Source organism: Macaca thibetana, chromosome 12 (assembly GCF_024542745.1).
Source record: "Macaca thibetana thibetana isolate TM-01 chromosome 12, ASM2454274v1, whole genome shotgun sequence".
Classification (NCBI taxonomy): domain Eukaryota; kingdom Metazoa; phylum Chordata; class Mammalia; order Primates; family Cercopithecidae; genus Macaca; species Macaca thibetana.
The window spans coordinates 41,575,372-41,592,974 of record NC_065589.1 but is presented as its reverse complement, the minus strand read 5'-3'; the positions used below and the strand labels follow the sequence as shown (position 1 = coordinate 41,592,974).

At 42.5% G+C, this 17,603-nt stretch overlaps 2 protein-coding genes across 2 annotated transcripts in view; one reads left to right on the top strand and one right to left on the bottom strand.

The window, feature by feature from the left end:
• Window positions 1-17,603, bottom strand: part of PPIL3 (peptidylprolyl isomerase like 3) — a 448,181-nt gene that overhangs the window by 313,157 nt on the left and 117,421 nt on the right. The gene's annotated exons all lie outside the window — the stretch shown is intronic.
• The window catches only part of CASP10 (caspase 10), a 41,901-nt gene continuing 25,953 nt past the window's right edge, over window positions 1,656-17,603 (top strand). The window contains exons 1-5 of the mRNA XM_050750632.1: window positions 1,656-2,081; window positions 4,153-4,494; window positions 6,103-6,196; window positions 11,750-11,885; window positions 16,517-16,626. Of these exons, the coding sequence (XP_050606589.1) occupies window positions 4,160-4,494; window positions 6,103-6,196; window positions 11,750-11,885; window positions 16,517-16,626 (675 nt within the window). The 5' untranslated portion in view covers window positions 1,656-2,081; window positions 4,153-4,159. The remainder of the gene's footprint in view (window positions 2,082-4,152; window positions 4,495-6,102; window positions 6,197-11,749; window positions 11,886-16,516; window positions 16,627-17,603) is intronic.

The window sequence follows — 17,603 nt, the reverse complement described above, 5'->3', positions numbered from 1 at the left end:
CAATGGCATGATTTTGGCTCACTGCAACCTTTGCCTCCCAGGTTCAAGCGATTCTCCAGCCTCAGCTTCCTGAGTAGCTGGGATTACAGGTGTGCGCCACCAAGCCTAACAAATTTTATGTTTTTAGTAGAGATGGCGTTTCACCATGGTGGCCAGGCTGGTCTTGAACTCCTGACCTCAAGCAATCTGCCCACCTCAGCCTCCCAAAGTGCTGGGATTACAGGTGTGAGCTGCTGTGCCTGGCCAGGACTTGTCTTTCTTCTTCTTCTTCTTTTTTTTTTGAGACAGAGTCTTGTTCTGTAGCCCAGGCTGGAGTGCAATGGTGTGATCTCCGTTCACCACAACCTCCACCTCCTGGGTTCAAGCTATTCTCCAGCCTCAACCTCCCGAGTAGCTGGGATTACGGGCGTGCCCCACCACGCCCAGCTAATTTTTTTTTTGTATTTGTAGTAGAGACAGGGTTTCACCATGTTGGCTAGGTTGGTCTCATGATCTGCCCATCTCAACATCCCAAAGTGCTGGGATTACAGGCATGAGCCACCGCACCTGGCCCCAGGACTTGTCTTTCTTAAGCACAGAAGTTCTCTGAATGATGCCTAGGACATGGAAAGGACATTTTAATACATTTGTAATCAAAGCATCGTAAGTCTTGCTTTTTTTCTCATAGAAAAATCATCTTTCTAAGACTCTGTACCTCTTTCCAGAGTGCTGCATATTTGAGTTAGCTTAATTATAGTGTAGTGACTTTGATCCAAACTTGCTGGTTTAAATTTTGGCTCTTCTAGCCACTCACTGTGTGACATTGGGCAAATTACTTAACCTTTCTGTGCCTTAGTTTTCACATGTTAAAGCAGCGGTCATAGTAACAGAATTTATCTTAGAGTGTTGTTGGGATGGTGAAATGAGTAAATATTTGTAAATGCCCTGTACCTGACACACGGTAGTTGCAATATTAGTGTGCAGTATTGTTTTTATTATTAGCAATAATGTCTTCAAAGTCTCACTTTCCTGCTGGTTTGAATGTGCTGTGAGAACACATACTGTCAGTTTTGTCTGCCACAAATTGGTTGAGTCTCTTGCAGATACCTCTAAATGGGCTTGTAATTCACCATCCCCACTTTTCTTTCTTTTTCCTTTCTTTTTCTTTTTATTTCTTAATTTCTCCCACAAAGTCTGAAAGTGAATCCCCACTTTTCTTTTATCTCTTAAAAATTCTATTTGTGGGCCGGGCACGGTGGCTCCACGCCTGTAATCCCAGCACTTTGGGAAGCCGAGGCAGGTGGATCACAAGGTCAGGAGTTTGAGACCAGCCTGGTCAACACGGTGAAACCCCATCTCTACTAAAAATACAAAAAATTAGCCAGGCGTGGTGGCACATGCCTGAAATCCCAGCTACTCAGGAGGCTGAGGCAGGAGAATCACTTGAACCCAGGAGGCAGAGGTTGCAGAGAGTGGAGATGGCTCCATTGCACTCCAGCCTGGGCGACAGAGCAAGACTCCATCTCAAAAAAAAAAAAAAAAAAAAGTAATTTGTTTATTTGCATGTGGACATAAGAAAGGGTTAACATGGCCGACAACTATTTCATGAGCTTTTTAGCTTTATTTGAAAAGTGAAGTGTGTTTGGGGAAGGAGACGGTTAGGAAAATAGATGCTCCCGTGTTTGACTTACCAAGGAAACGGAGATCAGAGGAAAGCCTGGAGCACTTCCTGGCTTCCACGGGTTCCTTTCTAGGAAGCTTTTGCTTTACCTGGGGGAAACCCCAAGCTCTACAGTGAGAAAGTTGTAAATTAGCCTTTAGGAGACGCTGTTTGTCAAAGTTATCTTAACCCTGGAAAAGGGGAGGGAAAAAGGCAGATAAGCAATGATGACATCAGCAGGAAATTAATATCAGGCTACCCAGTCCTGAAGATTCAGTTTTCACTTAACGATCAGCAAATCTTGAAGTCTCTTCCCAAGCAAATGGGAGCTTCCTTGGACCTTGGAGCACACAGAGGATTCTACTTTCTTTAAAACTTTGTTTTCAGGCAATTTCCCTGAGAATCGTTTACCTCCAGAGGATTGGTGGAGCTTGATCTGAAGGTATGTAATTAACGACCCTTCTTACCCCAGAGTCTCATGCTTGGATCTTTTCCTTTGCTTCATGGCTTCATGTTGCAGAAACTTGCAAAAACTTGTCAGCAATGGCACTATTTTTTCTTAGATTTCTTTGTCATGCCTGGGAAAACAAAAGTTAAAAAATCCGGAAGCCTCCAACATAGCCTTTTACTGGGGCAGAAATATGTTAGCTCACAGAGACAAAGTTGGGTAGACTCACTAAAACTAAAGATCGGAATTGTCAAGAAACCACAAGGCAAATGCAAGATGCGGTAGAATAGAAAGGTGTCTCCAATAAACCACTCATTTGACCTCAGGGCTAGTAGCAGGGAAGACCCCCTGGATTATCACAATTAAAAATGACATTTTTTGTGTTTTTTTTTGTTTCTTTTAACACCAAAAGTAATGTGTGTGTTCACATATGCATAAAATTTGAGAAATTCAGTTGGAAGCCCAGAAGGAAATATGTATTATCTATAGTTATGTCACCTCGATATAACGACTCTTTGTTATGGAGGTTTTGATTTTTGCTATGTTTTCCTTCCTTCCTTCCTTCCTTCCTTCCTTCCTTCCTTCCTTCCTTCCTTCCTTCCTTCCTTCCTTTATTTATTTATTTAAGATGGAGTCTCGTTCTTTCACCTTCCAGTACTCAGGCTGGAGTGCAGTGGCGCAATCTTGGCTTACTGCAACTTCTGCCTCCCAGGTTCAAGCCATCCTCCCATCTCAGCTTCTGGTGTAGTTGGGACCATAAGCGTGCACCACCATTAGCCTGGCTAATTTTTGTATTTTTTGTAGAGATGGGGTTTTACCATGCCCAGTCTGGTCCCGAACTCCTGGCCTCAAGTGATCCACCCACCTTGGCTTCCCAAAGTGCTGGGATTATATAGTCGTGAACCACGGCACCCCACCTGTTCCTTCCTTTATAAAGTATTTTCTTATTTCTAAAAATAGCCAAGTTCTGCATAATAACTATATACCTCAAATGCTTATAGAATAAATAATATTACAATGAAAATTTTATCACTGCATTGCTCCTCTGATTATGATGAAATTTAGTATAGAGAATAGCGTAGTTTATAAACTGGTCAGATGGAAACATTGACTCGTGTAATTTGTATTTTTTTAGTGAAAACAAGTTTATTAGAGAAGCAAAGAAACAAAAGAATGGCTACTCCATAGACAGAGCAGCCAACTCATGTAATTTGTAACTTCCTACACTGATTTGAGCAACTCTTGTCTAAAGCCACCCTTTCCTGATGAGGTCTAGGATATTTTATTTATTTTTTTTTCTTTTTGAAACAGGGTCTCACTCTGTCACCAGGGTGGAGTGCAGTGGCATGATCATGGCTCCCTGCAACCTCTGCCCTCCAGCCTCAAATGATCCTTCCACTTCGGCCTCCTGAGTAATTGGGACCACAGACACGTACCACCATGCCCTGATAATTTTTTGTATTTTTAGTAGAGACCAGGTCTCGCCATGTTGCTCAGGCTTGAGGTCTAGGATTACGCCTTCCCTTTCTGTAAGATAAAGGCCTGCCCTCTTACAGGTAGCAGTCTGAAGTAAAGATGTAATACACATACTTCATGGTACCTCGCTATCTTTGGGTTGATAGATCATAAGGATAACGCTGCCTCCCCCAGATTGCTTTGTGTCTAAAACTTAAAGCATAGATACAAGTGCTATTTCTGCCACTTGGTGGAAATGAATGTAAGGGCTCCAATCAGGTTACCAGGCTTGAGGGAAATTGTGCTGTGTCCCTCCATCTTAACTTTCTCCCTCTGGGAACATTTTGATTTGGGGAAAAATCAAGGTGATTTGAGTTCCAATATAAGCACCCTCCAAGCTTCCTAAAAAGTAACTTGCAAGTGTTGGGGGAAAAGTTTTCTGGGCTGTTGGTTTTTGAAGTAGCCTCGCAGTAATTTTTATTTGTCAGCACTTCCAGGAAAGTCTAATGCCCGGAACGGAGGAGGCTGTGGTGAGGGGAGGGCCTGGGAAGTCAGGGGGCCATATGTCCTCACTCTCTAATGCCCTGCCCCACCTCTCTGTCCCTTTCAGGCTGGCCATGAAATCTCAAGGTTCCAGTTCAGATAAAAACTGTAAAGTGAGCTTTCGTAAGAAGCTTCTGATTATTGATTCAGACTTGGGGGTCGAAGATGTGGAGCGCCTCAAGTTTCTCTGCATAGGATTGGTTCCCAACAAGAAGCTGGAGAAATCCAGCTCGGCCTCAGATGTTTTTGAACATCTCTTGGCAGAGGATCTGCTGAGTGAGGGAGACTCTTTCTTCCTGGCGGAACTCCTATATATCATAGGGCAGAAGAAGCTGCTGCAGTACCTCAACTATACCGAAGAGAAAGTGGAGCAATTGCTACCTATCCAAGGAAAGGTCTCTCTATTTAGGTGAGGATGGGTCTATGGTGGAGATGGGAGGATCTCCCATCTAGTGTTCGGTCTGGCCATTGGGCTTTGAAAGGAAGCTGCAGTTAAGATCTTTTGGTTATCTACCTCCTTGGATGATAAACCGGGAGATTCTAAACCTCCTTCTCAGCCTCTGATGCTAATGAGCTGAGAGTTGAGAGGTCAGCAAAACTTCAAGACCAAACTCTGGGCCTAGAGGTGGCTTCCCTTTGTATTACTTCTCACTGGCAGTGAAGCCCACCTCAGTGTGGCAGAGCCTGCGTTTTCCCTGGTTACCAGCCACCACACGTGCAGATCTTCTCCCTCCTGGGATCCACTAGTCTGTCTATGTTTTTCCTGGGGTCTTGAGAAGAGAGTAATGCATACTTGGAGCAAAATAAGCAAGATGAAAAAAGAGATGAGTTTCTGGGGTAGAGAGGGATGTCATTTATGCCATGTCTAGCATGTCTAGTTATAGAAATTTCTATATTTTTGGGTGGAAATCCAGAGAGGTAAAAACAGGCATTTTGCCCAAAGAGGTAAAATTTAGGCATTGGTCTTATCATGGATGACAGCGTTTTATTTTTATTTTTATTTTGAGATGGTGTCTCGCTCTGTCACTCAGGCTGGTGTGAAGTGGCACCATCTCGGCTCACTGCAACCTCCGCTTCCTGGGTTCGAGTGATTCTCCTGCCTCAGCCTCCTGAGTAGCTGGGACTACAGGCGCCCACCACCACACCCAGCTAATTTTTGTATTTTTAGTAGAGACGGGATTTCCAACATGTTGGCCAAGTTGGTCTGGAACTCCTGGCCTCAAGTGATCTACACAACTTGGCCTCCCAAAGTGCTGGGATTACAGGTGTGAGCCACTGCATCAGGCTGATGACAGTGTTTAAAGTTGTTCACTGACAAAGTGTCCACATCAGAGAACCTCACGAAGAGGAGCCTTTGGAGGGTGTTTTATGGTCTGTGCGATTAGAACACATTAAGCCTTAGCGGTGCAGCTGGCTCCCAGAACCTGAGTTGCCCTTGAGTCAGTGGAAGGAATGATGAATTCCAGAAATCCATATTTCCGTTCTTCTGGCTAAACATCTGAGGGACAGTCTCTGACACATAGGGGTGTTAGTATGTGGATGAAATCCTCACTTTTTCTGGTTTTGGATTATATGACTATCTCGAAGCTGGGATAGTTTTCTTCCCTTTTCAATATACAATCGACTGTACCTTGGCTGGCCTGGGATCCTCTCTACTAAGGGCCTGTAAAGTAAGCCTGAATTTCTAGATGGAATCAGGAGATGGGAGGGCATGTCAGAACTGTGTTTTATGCCTTTTTTTTTTTTTTTTTTAAATATACCTTCTTAGTGTGGTGAAAAACAGCACTAGACTTGGAGTCAGAAGGCCTGCTTCTACTACTTACTGTGTTATCTTTATCTAAACAAGTTACTTAGAAACTGAAAGTTTTAATTTTTTGAATCTATAAATGGGATTAATAATTGTCTACACATAGAGTTGATCATTCAACTGACAGAAAACATTTATGAAAGCACTTGATTGATATGGTGTCCTCTGCAAGTGTAAGGCTTTATTTGTCATTTTGGGTATGTGTCTTAGAAACCTGCTCTACGAACTGTCACAAGGCATTGACTCAGAGGACTTAAAGAACATGATCTTCCTTCTGAACGACTCTCTTCCCAAAACCGAAATGGTGAGTGGGTCATACAGAATGGGTCTGTGTGAGCACTGTCTTAATCAATGATTAGAAAGATGCTGGAAAGGGTTTTTAGGGAGATTTATTTTTTGTGGGAGACAGTATCATACAATGGTTAGGAACATTGGCTTTGGTGCTGGATGAGCCTAGATTCTGGTCCTGATTCTAATTCTAAACCTGTGCTGTGAGGCCAATGATTGAATTTTTCTAGTCTCTATTTTCTTAGATGTAAAATTGTGGGCAATTGTATGATTTCCTTCTAGGACTTTTGGGAGAATTAGCTGAAACAATGTTCATGAAGCATTAGCACGAGGCCAGTATTTGGTATAGCATGCAGTAAATGCTCACTTCTGTTGGCATCTGCTGTGTTATTTATTTATTTATTTATTTATTTATTTATTTATTTTGAAACAAAGTCTTGCTTTGTCGCCCAGGCTGGAGTGCAGTGGCACGATCTCAGCTCACTGCAACCTCCGCCTCCTGGATTCAGGCCATTCTCCTGCCTCAGCCTCCCCAGTAGCTGGGATTACAGGCATGTACCACTATACCCAGCTAATTTTTATATTTTTAGTAGAGACAGGGTTTCACTCAGGCTGGTCTAGAACTCCTGACTTCAAGTGATCTGCCTGCCTTGGCCTCCCAAAGTGTTGGGATTACAGGTGTGAGCCACTGTGCCTGGCCTTGTCCAGTTTTTCTTTCAAGTGCCTTTTAATCTATAGGTTAGATTTCCTCCCTGCCCCCAAATCTCTTTCTTTTTCTTAAAACGTATCTGTTGAAGAATCTCTGGGTGGTTGGCCTGTGGAGTTTCTCACAGGTTGGGTTTTGCGAATTGCACACTCGTGGTGCAGTTTGGCATGTTCCTCTGTCCTCTGCATTTCCTGCAGACTGGCAGTTGAATCCAGAGGCTTCATCAGACTCAGGTCAGATCCGTTTGGCAGGACTATAGGTAGTGTTATTTTTTCATCAGGAGGTACCTGATTTTCTCTCTCTTTATCTTTGATATTAGCAACTGTTGATGTTCAACCAGTTTATATATTGAATTTTGAGGGGTTGCAAAAATGGAGATATTAGAATTTTTTTTTTTTTTTTTTTTTTTTTGAGACGGAGTCTCGCTCTGTCGCCCAGGCTGGAGTGCAGTGGCGCGATCTCGGCTCACTGCAAGCTCCGCCTCCCGGGTTCACGCCATTCTTCTGCCTCAGCCTCCCGAGTAGCTGGGACTACAGGCGCCCACAACCGCGCCCGGCTAATTTTTTGTATTTTTAGTAGAGACGGGGTTTCACCGTGGTCTCGATCTCCTGACCTTGTGATCCGCCCGCCTCGGCCTCCCAAAGTGCTGGGATTACAGGCGTGAGCCACCGCGCCCGGCTTTTTTTTTTTTTTTGAGATGGACTCTCACTCTTGTCACCTAGGCTGGAGTGCAATGGCACGATCTCAGCTCACTACAACCTCTGCCTCCTGGATTCAAGCGATTCTCCTGCCTCAGCCTCCCGAGTAGCTGGGATTACAGGAGCCTGCCACCACACCCGGCTAACTTTTTGTATTTTTAATAGAGATGGGGTTTCACCATATTGGCTAAGCTGGTCTGGAACTCCTGACCTTACGTGATCCACCCGCCTCAGCCTCCCAAAGTGCTGGGATTACAAGTGTGAGCCACTGCACCTGGCCAGTTATTAGAATTCTATCATTTCATTTTCCTCTCATCCATTATTTGGTTACCCAGTGATACAGCTTATAGGTAAATCCCTGATTCTTTTTGTTTAGTTATCTAGTTTTTTTTTTTTTTTTTTTTTTTTTTTTTTTTTTTTTTTTTTTTTTTTTTTTCTGAGATGGAGTCTCTCTTGGTCACCCAGGCTGGAGTGCAGTGGTGTGATCTTGGCTCACTGCAACCTCTGCCTCCCAGATTCAGGTGATTCTCCTGCCGCAGCCTCCTGAATATCTGGGATTACAAACATGCACCACCATACCTGTCTAATTTTTGAATTTTTAGTAGAGATGGGGTTTCATTTGGCCAGGCTGGTGTCAAACTCTTGACCTCAAGTGATCTACCTGCCTCAGCCTCCCAAAGTGCTGGGGATTACAGGCGTGAACCACTGTGCTCCACCTAGTTATCCAGTTTTTAAGTTAATTGGTTTCTTATCATTCTCCGCAGGTGACCCATTACAAAATATATATAAATTTAAACTCATGGATTTAAACATATGTGAGGTATTTCAACCTATTGCAATTATTATCCTTACTGAAGTTCATACTGAGGCTGGACATGGTGGCTCATGCCTGTAATCCCAGCACTTTGGGAGGTGGAGGTGGACAGGTCACTTGAGCCTCAGGTGTTTGAGACTAGACTGGGCAACATGACAAAACCCGGTCTCTACAAAAAATACAAAAATTAGCTGGGCATGGTGGTGTGCACCTGTAGTCCCAGCTCCTCAGGAGGCGGACATGGGAGGATCACTTGAGCCCAGAGAATTCAAGGCTGCAGTGAGCAATGGTTGTGCCATTGCACTCCAGCCTGGGCAACAGAGTGAGACCCTGTCTCAAAAAAAAAAAAGAAAAGAAAAGAAAAAAAAGTTCAGTTGTCCCATTTTTTCCCAGGGGATGAGTCTTCAGTTTGGTTCCTAAGTCATTTTGACATGACCTTAGTAGTCTTTGATGGCTTCTTTACTATCTGGCAAAAATATCCCAGGTTCTTCTTGTATATTTTCTGCCCAGTCCTGGAATCTCTCATTTCTCCCAAAAGCCCTGGCTTCTTTTAATGACAGATGTCATGGCAAGACCATAAACTAGATGCTGGCAGGCTCATCGCTCTTGGGTAAATATATGTATACACACTACATACATACACATGTGTTTACAAATACGCACACACACCCACAACCTAAAGGTTCAGTAATTCTTGGAGAATTTTAAAAATCAGGCGGTTTTGTTTTAGGGAATTTTTTTTATAAAGCATTGTAAGGATATTCTGCTTTTGCCATAAAATTTCAGTGCCCACGTTTGCAGTGGTGCAAAGCAATTACCTGCTAAAATGGTAGCGTTATACCTTAAATACAGAATTTCTCAAAGTCAGAGGAGATTCCTGTAGTTTGACAAGTGCTCCAGGTGGTTTTGATAACATTCTCTCCCAAGTCAAGGCATCCACTCACAAATTTTCCAGTGTTTAGGTTTACACATAAAAATGAGACCACTTTTTATTGTTATACCCCGTCCTATGTTAGGGACTCTCTGAACAATATGAGGTGGGGGATGAGGGATGAGAGAAAGGTCATTTGTTAAAGCAATCTCTGATATTCGAAACACTGTTAGTTTTCAAACAAGAAAAGCTGGAAAATGTTTTTTTCCTCTCTTTTGCTTGCAGAGGTTCTAGAACTCTACTTGAAGACATCTGTGGCTACAGAATTATTATTATTATCATTATTTTTAGACAGACTTTCACTCTTGTTGCCCAGTCTGGAGTGCAATGGTGCCATCTCGGCTCACTGCAACCTCTGCCTCCTGGGTTCAAGCGATCCTCCTGCCTCAGCCTCCCAAGTAGCTGGGATTACAGGCGCCTGCCACCACACCTAGCTAATTTTTGTATTTTTAGTAGAGGTGGGGTTTCACCATGTTGGCCAGGCTGGTCTCGAACTCCTGACCTCAAGTGATCCACCTGCCTCAGCCTCCCAAATTGCTAGGATTACAGGCGTGAGCCACTGCGCCCGGCCAGAATTATTTTTATGGTTAGTAGCATTCCAAACATCTTTCCCCTACTAAAATAGCTTTTAAATAATCAAATGCACATGCTCAGGTGGCCAGTTGATTTTGTTTTTCTCAGTACTAGTAAAAGGAAACATAACTGTTTTGCTTAGCTGTGGCATGGAACTGTGATGTTACCAGGTCAAATTCAGGAAAACCGCATTTCCTCTTTGGATTCCAAATGATCTCAGCTTTTTTGTTGTTGTTGTTTGGGGGGTGGGGAGATCTCATTCTTCATGTCAAAATTGTGGCTGAGTTACACACCTCAGATAATTCAGGTTGATCTGTATTGGATTTTGCAATTAGGCCAGCCATTGGAAGTGTGTAAAGGACAGTCTTTAAGCAACACAGATGTTTCCACACCAGGGCTCAGTGAGGCTGCATTATCTGCAACTGCAATTGCAAAAGACCTTATCACAGAAATAAATTACTTACCTGCCATTGGAAAAGGGCCTGAACACCTCTCAGCCAAAACGGAAAGGTTCTAAATTCATACGGTCTCTCTGGGGGAGCACAAATAACCTTGCCTTTGAGGGACGTTCTTGGCTTTCTCTTTGATAGCTTTCATAGAAATGTAAGCAGTATAGCTGGCCTACACATGTCCTGAGAGATCTCACAACTGTCAGGAAATCCGTTCTCAGCACAGCAATCAGCATAGAACGTTGAGTCTAAAGGAAACCACACCCGAACTTACTCTTTAGCAAACAAGCAAAAAAAGAGCTTTCGGATGTTTGCTGCTAGTGTTCACCAGAGTGGTGTTAAGCTAATGTCCAGGTCCCATTTAAGTGTGTGTGTGTGTGTGTGTGTGTGTGTGTGTGTGTGTGTGTGTGTGTGTGTGATGTACTAAATATCTAATAAACTTTTAGAAAGTATAATGAATTTCCATCATTGCTTCTGTAATCACATCCTAGCCCTTTATTCCTCCTGGTAGGATGTTGTCAAGATACGAGTTTCTGGCCTGGCAGGTGGCTCATGCCTGTAATCCCAGCACTTTGGGAGGCCAAGGCGAGCAGATCACCTGAGGTCAGTAGTTCAAGACCAGTCTGGCCAACATGTTGAAACCCTGTCTCTGTTAAAAATACAAAAATTAGCCGGGTGTGGTGGCATGAGCCTGTAATCCCAGATACTCAGGAGGCTGAGGCAGGAGAATGGTTTGAATGGAGGTGGAGGTTGCAGTGAGCCAAGATTTTACTACTGCACTCTAGCCTGGGAGACAGAGTGAGACTCCGTCTCGAAAAAAAAAAAAAAAAAAAAAAATACTAGCCAAATTGTGATTTTTTGTTTCAGAAAATTCTTTTTCTTTTAAAATACCAAATATAAAATTCTTTCAAAACATTTTCCCCTCATTTCTTTGGTGTCCCTCTTTTGCTGGTTTCCTAATCAGTATCACTTAAAGCTGTGACTTAGAGTTCAGTGGTTAATAAAATAGACTTTGGCATCAGATTGTACCAGCTCTGCCATTAATTAGCTTTGTGACCTTGGGCAAGTTACTGGAACTTCTTTGTGCTTCAATTATTTCATCTTTAAAATGGGGAATATAATAGTATCTACTCAATCAGTTGTTGTGCTGTTAATATACAGCAAGCACTGTCCCTGTTGCATAGAGTTATATATATTTGGTATCTGGTATTAATATAGATTGTATACAGATTTGCTTGGTAACGCCTCTTCCCCTACACCCCTGAGCAACTTGAGGGCAGATGCTGTTATATCTTATTTATCAGTGCAAAACCTAGTGCCTACTGGCCATGCAGGTAACATCTGAGTGAGTGGATAATCAGTAGGCAAGTAAATGTAACTCTATTGATTCTCTTGTAGACCTCCCTGAGTTTCCTGGCACTTCTAGAGAAACAAGATAAAATAGATGAAGATAATCTGACATGCTTGGAGGACCTCTGCAAAATGGTTGTACCTAAACTTTTGAGAAACATAGAGAAATACAAAAGAGAAAAAGGTAAGTAGCTTGTGCTTGCTAACTTGGACCAGACCATGGAAATTCTTTTTTTTTTTTTTTTTGAGACGGAGTCTCGCTCTGTCGCCCAGGTTGGAGTGCAGTGGCCGGATCTCAGCTCACTGCAAGCTCCGCCTCCCGGGTTCACGCCATTCTCCTGCTTCAGCCTCCCAAGTAGTTGGGACTACAGGTGCCCGCCACCTCGCCCGGTTAGTTTTTTGTATTTTTTAGTAGAGATGGGGTTTCACCGTGTTAGCCAGCATGGTCTCAATCTCCTGACCTCATGATCCGCCCATCTCGGCCTCCCAAAGTGCTGGGATTACAGGCTTGAGCCACCATGCCTGGCCCCATGGAAATTCTTAAAGCAATTGGCCATGCATGATGTTTTGTTTGTTTGTTTGTTTTGTTTTGAGGCAGAGTCTCACTCACTCTGTGTCCCAGGCTGGAGTGCAGTGGTGTGATCTTGGCTCACTGAAACCTCCACCTCCTGGGTTCAAGTGATTCTTCTGCCTCAGCCTTCCGAGTAGCTGGAATTACAGGAGCCTGCCACCATGCCTGGCTAATTTTTGTATTTTTAGTAGAGACAGGGTTTCACCATGTTGGCCAGGCTGGTCTTGAACTCCTGACCTCAAGTGATCCACCCACCTCGGCCTTTCAAAATGCTGGGATTACAGGTGTGAGCCACCGCTCCTCACCCGTGTGTGATATTTACTCATCATTCCGATAATATTCTGCTAGGAAAGCCAGAAATCTCCCCCTTTGTTCTTTCAACACATATTGGTTGAGTTCATATGTTGTACTAGGCACTGCTTTAGAAGTTGGGGGTATAGCAAAGTACAGAACAAAGCTCCTGCCCTCTTGGAACTTATATTTCAGTGCAGGGAAGTAGTTTTAGACAAATGTCTTTTTCTGATTCTAATATGGGAGTGAGAGTATAGGGAATTTTGTTTTAACCCAAATAACATGAAAAAGAAGGCAGGATAGCATGGGGTGAGAGTGGAGTCTATGGAGTCGGATGGCCAGGACTCCGCTGACTAGTGGTGCAGTGGTACTTTTTTGGCTTTTCTATGTCTCACTTTCCCCATCTGTAAAGTGGGCATAATAATAGTACCAACCTCCTAGGTTTTTGTGAGGTTTGAAGGAGATAGTTTCTGTAAAATGCATGTCTGACGTGGAGTAAGCATTCAATACATGTGGCTACTATGACTCTCTCAGAGAGAAAAGTCAGGAAGACCTCACATTCTCAGAAACTACTATCAAAGAAGAACTTTATTTTCTTGTGGGTTTCTTTTTTTTTTTCAAGTCTGTCTGATAAAGATAGTTCTGCTGTGATATTTTATACAGGTAGAAGCACAGGGCAGAAGTCAAACCTGGCTGCCTCACCACGTGTCAATACGCTAAATATCTGTGTTTTTCTGAGTCAATTTCTCCACTGTTAAACAAGAGCTATACATAAAAACGCATGAGTATATTCATGAAACTTTTATGCCACACCCTTAATTTAGTTCAGTGAGTGACTCTAGTGTGCAGATTTCTTTGGTTGAAAATGAAACTAGCTAAGAGGAAACGTCTCTCTAAGAATTTGGTTAACACAGAATGAGTTGAGGAGCAAAATATACTGTTGTCAAATTGATAAAATCTCAAGCAATAAAATGATGAATAAATGCATAATTTAAGTTATGAAGAATAAAAACAGTTCTTTCTATCATCAAATTATCAAATGAGAAAGCAGAAGGTTGATATGGAAAGAACATTTCAAATCCTCACATGAGCTCTGAGTTTTTTTCTAAACACATTGTCATTTTTCTGTAATGTCATATCCCATATGAAGTAAACAAAGGGCAAGTGGTCATATTATTTTGGATACTTAAATTCTAAAGAAGACACACTAGCTTCTATGTAGTTGGTTACATTTGCCTCAGTGAGTCTTGAAGACTGAAATTTGTTGTTTTATTTTTATTTTTTGAGACGGAGTCTCGCTCTGTCACCCAGTCTGGAGTGCAGTGGTGTGATCTCAGCTCACTGCAAGCTCCGCCTCCCGGGTTCACACCATTCTCCTGCCTCAGCCTCCTGAGTAGCTGGGACTACAGGCACTCGCCAACACGCCCGGCTAATTTTTGTATTTTTAGTAGAGATGGGGTTTCACCGAGTTAGCGAGGATGGTCTCAATCTCCTGACCTCGCGATCCGCCCACCTCGGCCTCCCAAAGTGCTGGGATTACACGCGTGAGCCACCGTGCCTGGCCTGAGCTTTGTTATTTTTATTTTTATTTGAGATGGAGTCTTGCTCTGTCACCCAGGCTGGAGTGCAGTGGCATGATTTTGGCTCACTGAAACCTCCGCCTCCCAAGTTCAAGCGATTTTTCTGCCTCAGCCTCCTGAGTAGCTGGGATTACAGATGCCTGCCACCATGCCCAGCTAATTTTTGTATTTTTAATGGAGACAGGGTTTCACCATGTTGGCCAGGCTGGTCTTGAACTCTTGACCTCAAGTGATCTGTGCTGGAATTATAGGCGTGAGCCACTGAGCCTGGCCCAGGACTGAGCTTTATATCAGCAGAATTCTAATTTTGATTTTTCTTTTCTATAACCTACCTGTGTGTGATCTCTTTTGGGTGTCAATCATTATTGATATTTTAATATTGACTTTCTTTAGTTCTAAGAGTTTGAGCCTAGTTCTGCTGTTAAGATGAAAGTCTAAAGGACTGAAAAGAGTAGGTGTGCAGAGTTTAGACTTTCCTGTAAGTGTGTGTGATCCAAAGTCCAAGCGAGGACACTGGCTTTGTTTAAGGACCACCTGGCTAACTTTCTAAGTTATCTTGAGCCTTGGTGTTTGCTTTGGTATTTTCTTGAGACAGACTCTTACTCTCCCCAGGCTGCGGTGCAGTGGGACGGTCTTAGCTCACTGCAACCTCCCCATCCCAGGTTTAAGCAATTCTTCTCCTGCCTCAGCCTCCCGAGTAGCTGGGATTACAGGCATGCACCACCGCACCCAGTTAATTTTTGTATTTTTAGTAGAGACAAGGTTTCACCATGTTGGCCACGCTGATCTCAAACTACTGACCTCGTGATCTACCTGCCTTGGCCTCCCAAAGTCCTGAGATTACAGGCATGAGCCACCTCGCCCAGCCTAGTATTTTTAATTTATTATTAAAATAAGGTACATAATTATAATAAAATTAAATAAAAATTCAAATAATTAAAGCAACATAGAGTGTAGAAGGTAAAAGTCTTTCTCCTTTTCTTCTTTTTCTATTACTAACCCATTTCCCAAAGATAACCACTGTTTGGAATATATACTTATTGATTTCCTTCTATATAGAAACAATTGTAAGTGTACAGAGATATTACATACACACACACAGAGAGACACGTATATTTTTAACAAAGACCATGCTAATCATATTCTAAAACTTGCTTTTCCCCCCACATAATATAGCTGACTTTTTTTTTTTTTGAGATGAAGTTTCACTCTTGTTGCCCAGGCTGGAGTGCAATGACGATCTCGGCTCACCACAACCTCTGCCTCCTAGGTTCAAGCGATTCTTCTGTCTTAGCCTCCTGAGTAGCTGAGATTACAGGTGTCTCTGCCACCACGCCAAGCTAATTTTTGTATTTTTAGTAGAGACAGAGTCTTGCCATGTTGGCCAGGATGGTCTTGAACTCCTGACCTCCAGTGATCCACCCACCTCGGCCTCCCAAGTGCTGGGATTACAAGCATGAGCCACCATGCCCGGCTATAGCTGACATTTTCATGAATATATTAATAATACAGATATAGATCGTTTTTATTAATGGTCCCTTAGAAATCATTTTATGGCTATAACATTTTTATATAATTACCACTTTTAAATGGATTTTCTTTTTTCTTACATTCTTTTTACCCTCCTTTCCTTCTTTCTTTGTTCGCTATTATAGCCTGAATTCTGATACTATTTTTTGAGACAATGCTTTTGAAATCTCTACTTGGCAATTATCTGGTACATTAAGCACTATAACTTTTTTTTTTTAGCAGCTTAAAACAACAATAAGTTTTGAAATACGATTTAGTAAATATATAGTAATTTTAAGGAACTAATAAAATTATAAAATAACAAAAACAATAGAAAAGAAAATAAAACAATACAAGGAATAAAAATAATTTATAAATTTACACATTTTTTTTTCTGGGTATATATGTAGGCTTCCATAAGCAAATGCAATGAGAAATTTACAATTCTCAGACTGGGCGCAGTGGCTCACGCCTGTAATCCCAGCACTTTGGGAGGCCGAGGCGGGTGGATCACCTGAGGTCAGGAGTTCGAGACCAGCTTGGCTAACATGGTGAAACCACATTTCTACTAAAAATACAAAAAATTAGCCGGGCATGGTGGCGTGCCTGTAATTGCAGCTACTCAGGAAGCTGAGGCAGGAGAATTGGTTGAACCTGGGAGGCAGAGGTTGCAGTGGGCCGAGATCATGCCATTGCACTCCAGCTTGGGCAACAGGAGCGAAACCCTGACTCAAAAAAAAAAAAAAAATTTACAATTCTCTTCAAAATAATTATTTTTGATGGCAGCTTTTGATGGCTGGTTATTTTGGATTGCTACTAGTCAGAAGGTAATTTTTATTTTCCTGTCTGTGATTTTATTTTCAGCTGCCCAGATAGCGACACCTCCTGTAGACAAGGAAGCTGAGTCATTGTATCAAGGAGAGGAAGAACTAGTTTCCCAAACAGACATTAAAACATTCTTGGAAGCCTTACCGGTAGGTTCAGTGGTGTGCTGGTCAATGTTTAACAACCGGCTCCACCCTCCAACCCCCCCTCCCACCCCCCAAAAAGAAAAAGAGAGATTGGCCCCGGTTTGTACCATTTACTGTAAATGCTCTCGCCATGGTGATTGCAAGTAAACAACATGATATCAACCAGAGTGCACATTTTCTGAAAATTTAACAATTGACTGACACTAGCCGGCTAGTGAGAACTAGTTAGTTTGAGCTCTCACTAGTTAGTCTGAACTGACTCCACACACCCTTGAGTTGCTCTGAAATGGTTCCTCTGTTCTTATCTGTGGGATGCAATTAGAGCCAGCTTTAGGGACATATAATCTATGGAGTACAGGGCGCCTGATAGTAATTCCAGAGTTCAAGTACAGAGCTTTGTTTAATGTTCTGCTGTTACTGTTTTGAAATTCTTACTGTATTGAACAAGAGGTTTGCCAAGCATGTAGCTGGACAACCCAGAGGGCAAGGGTTTCTGGTTTCTGTGGTGCTCCGCTCTGAAAGGACGGGTGGAAGGGGAAACGTTGGGAGAATTTGCAATCTGTTCCTCACAATGTGATCATGATCCTTGGGAGATATGTGACAGTCTTCCCTGGGATCTGTGGTTCCTCCAGCAGACTTGGGTAATTTCTTTGCCAACATCTGTCAGCATCAATGAGTTAGCTTGGTCTGGGAAATTTTTTGTTTTTTGTTTTCAATTGTGGTAAAATACACGTAACAAAATTTACCATCTTAATCAATTTTAAGTATACAGTTCAGTAATGTTAAACACCTTCACATTGTTGTGCAGACATTACCACCATCCATCCCAGAACTTTTTAATCATCTTTTAGTAAAACTTTGTACCCATTAAACAATAACTTTTCATTTTCTCCTTCCCTCCAACCCCTGGAAACCACGGTTCTACTTTCTCTGTCTATAAATTTGACTTTTCAGGGTACCTCATATAAGTAGAATCATAC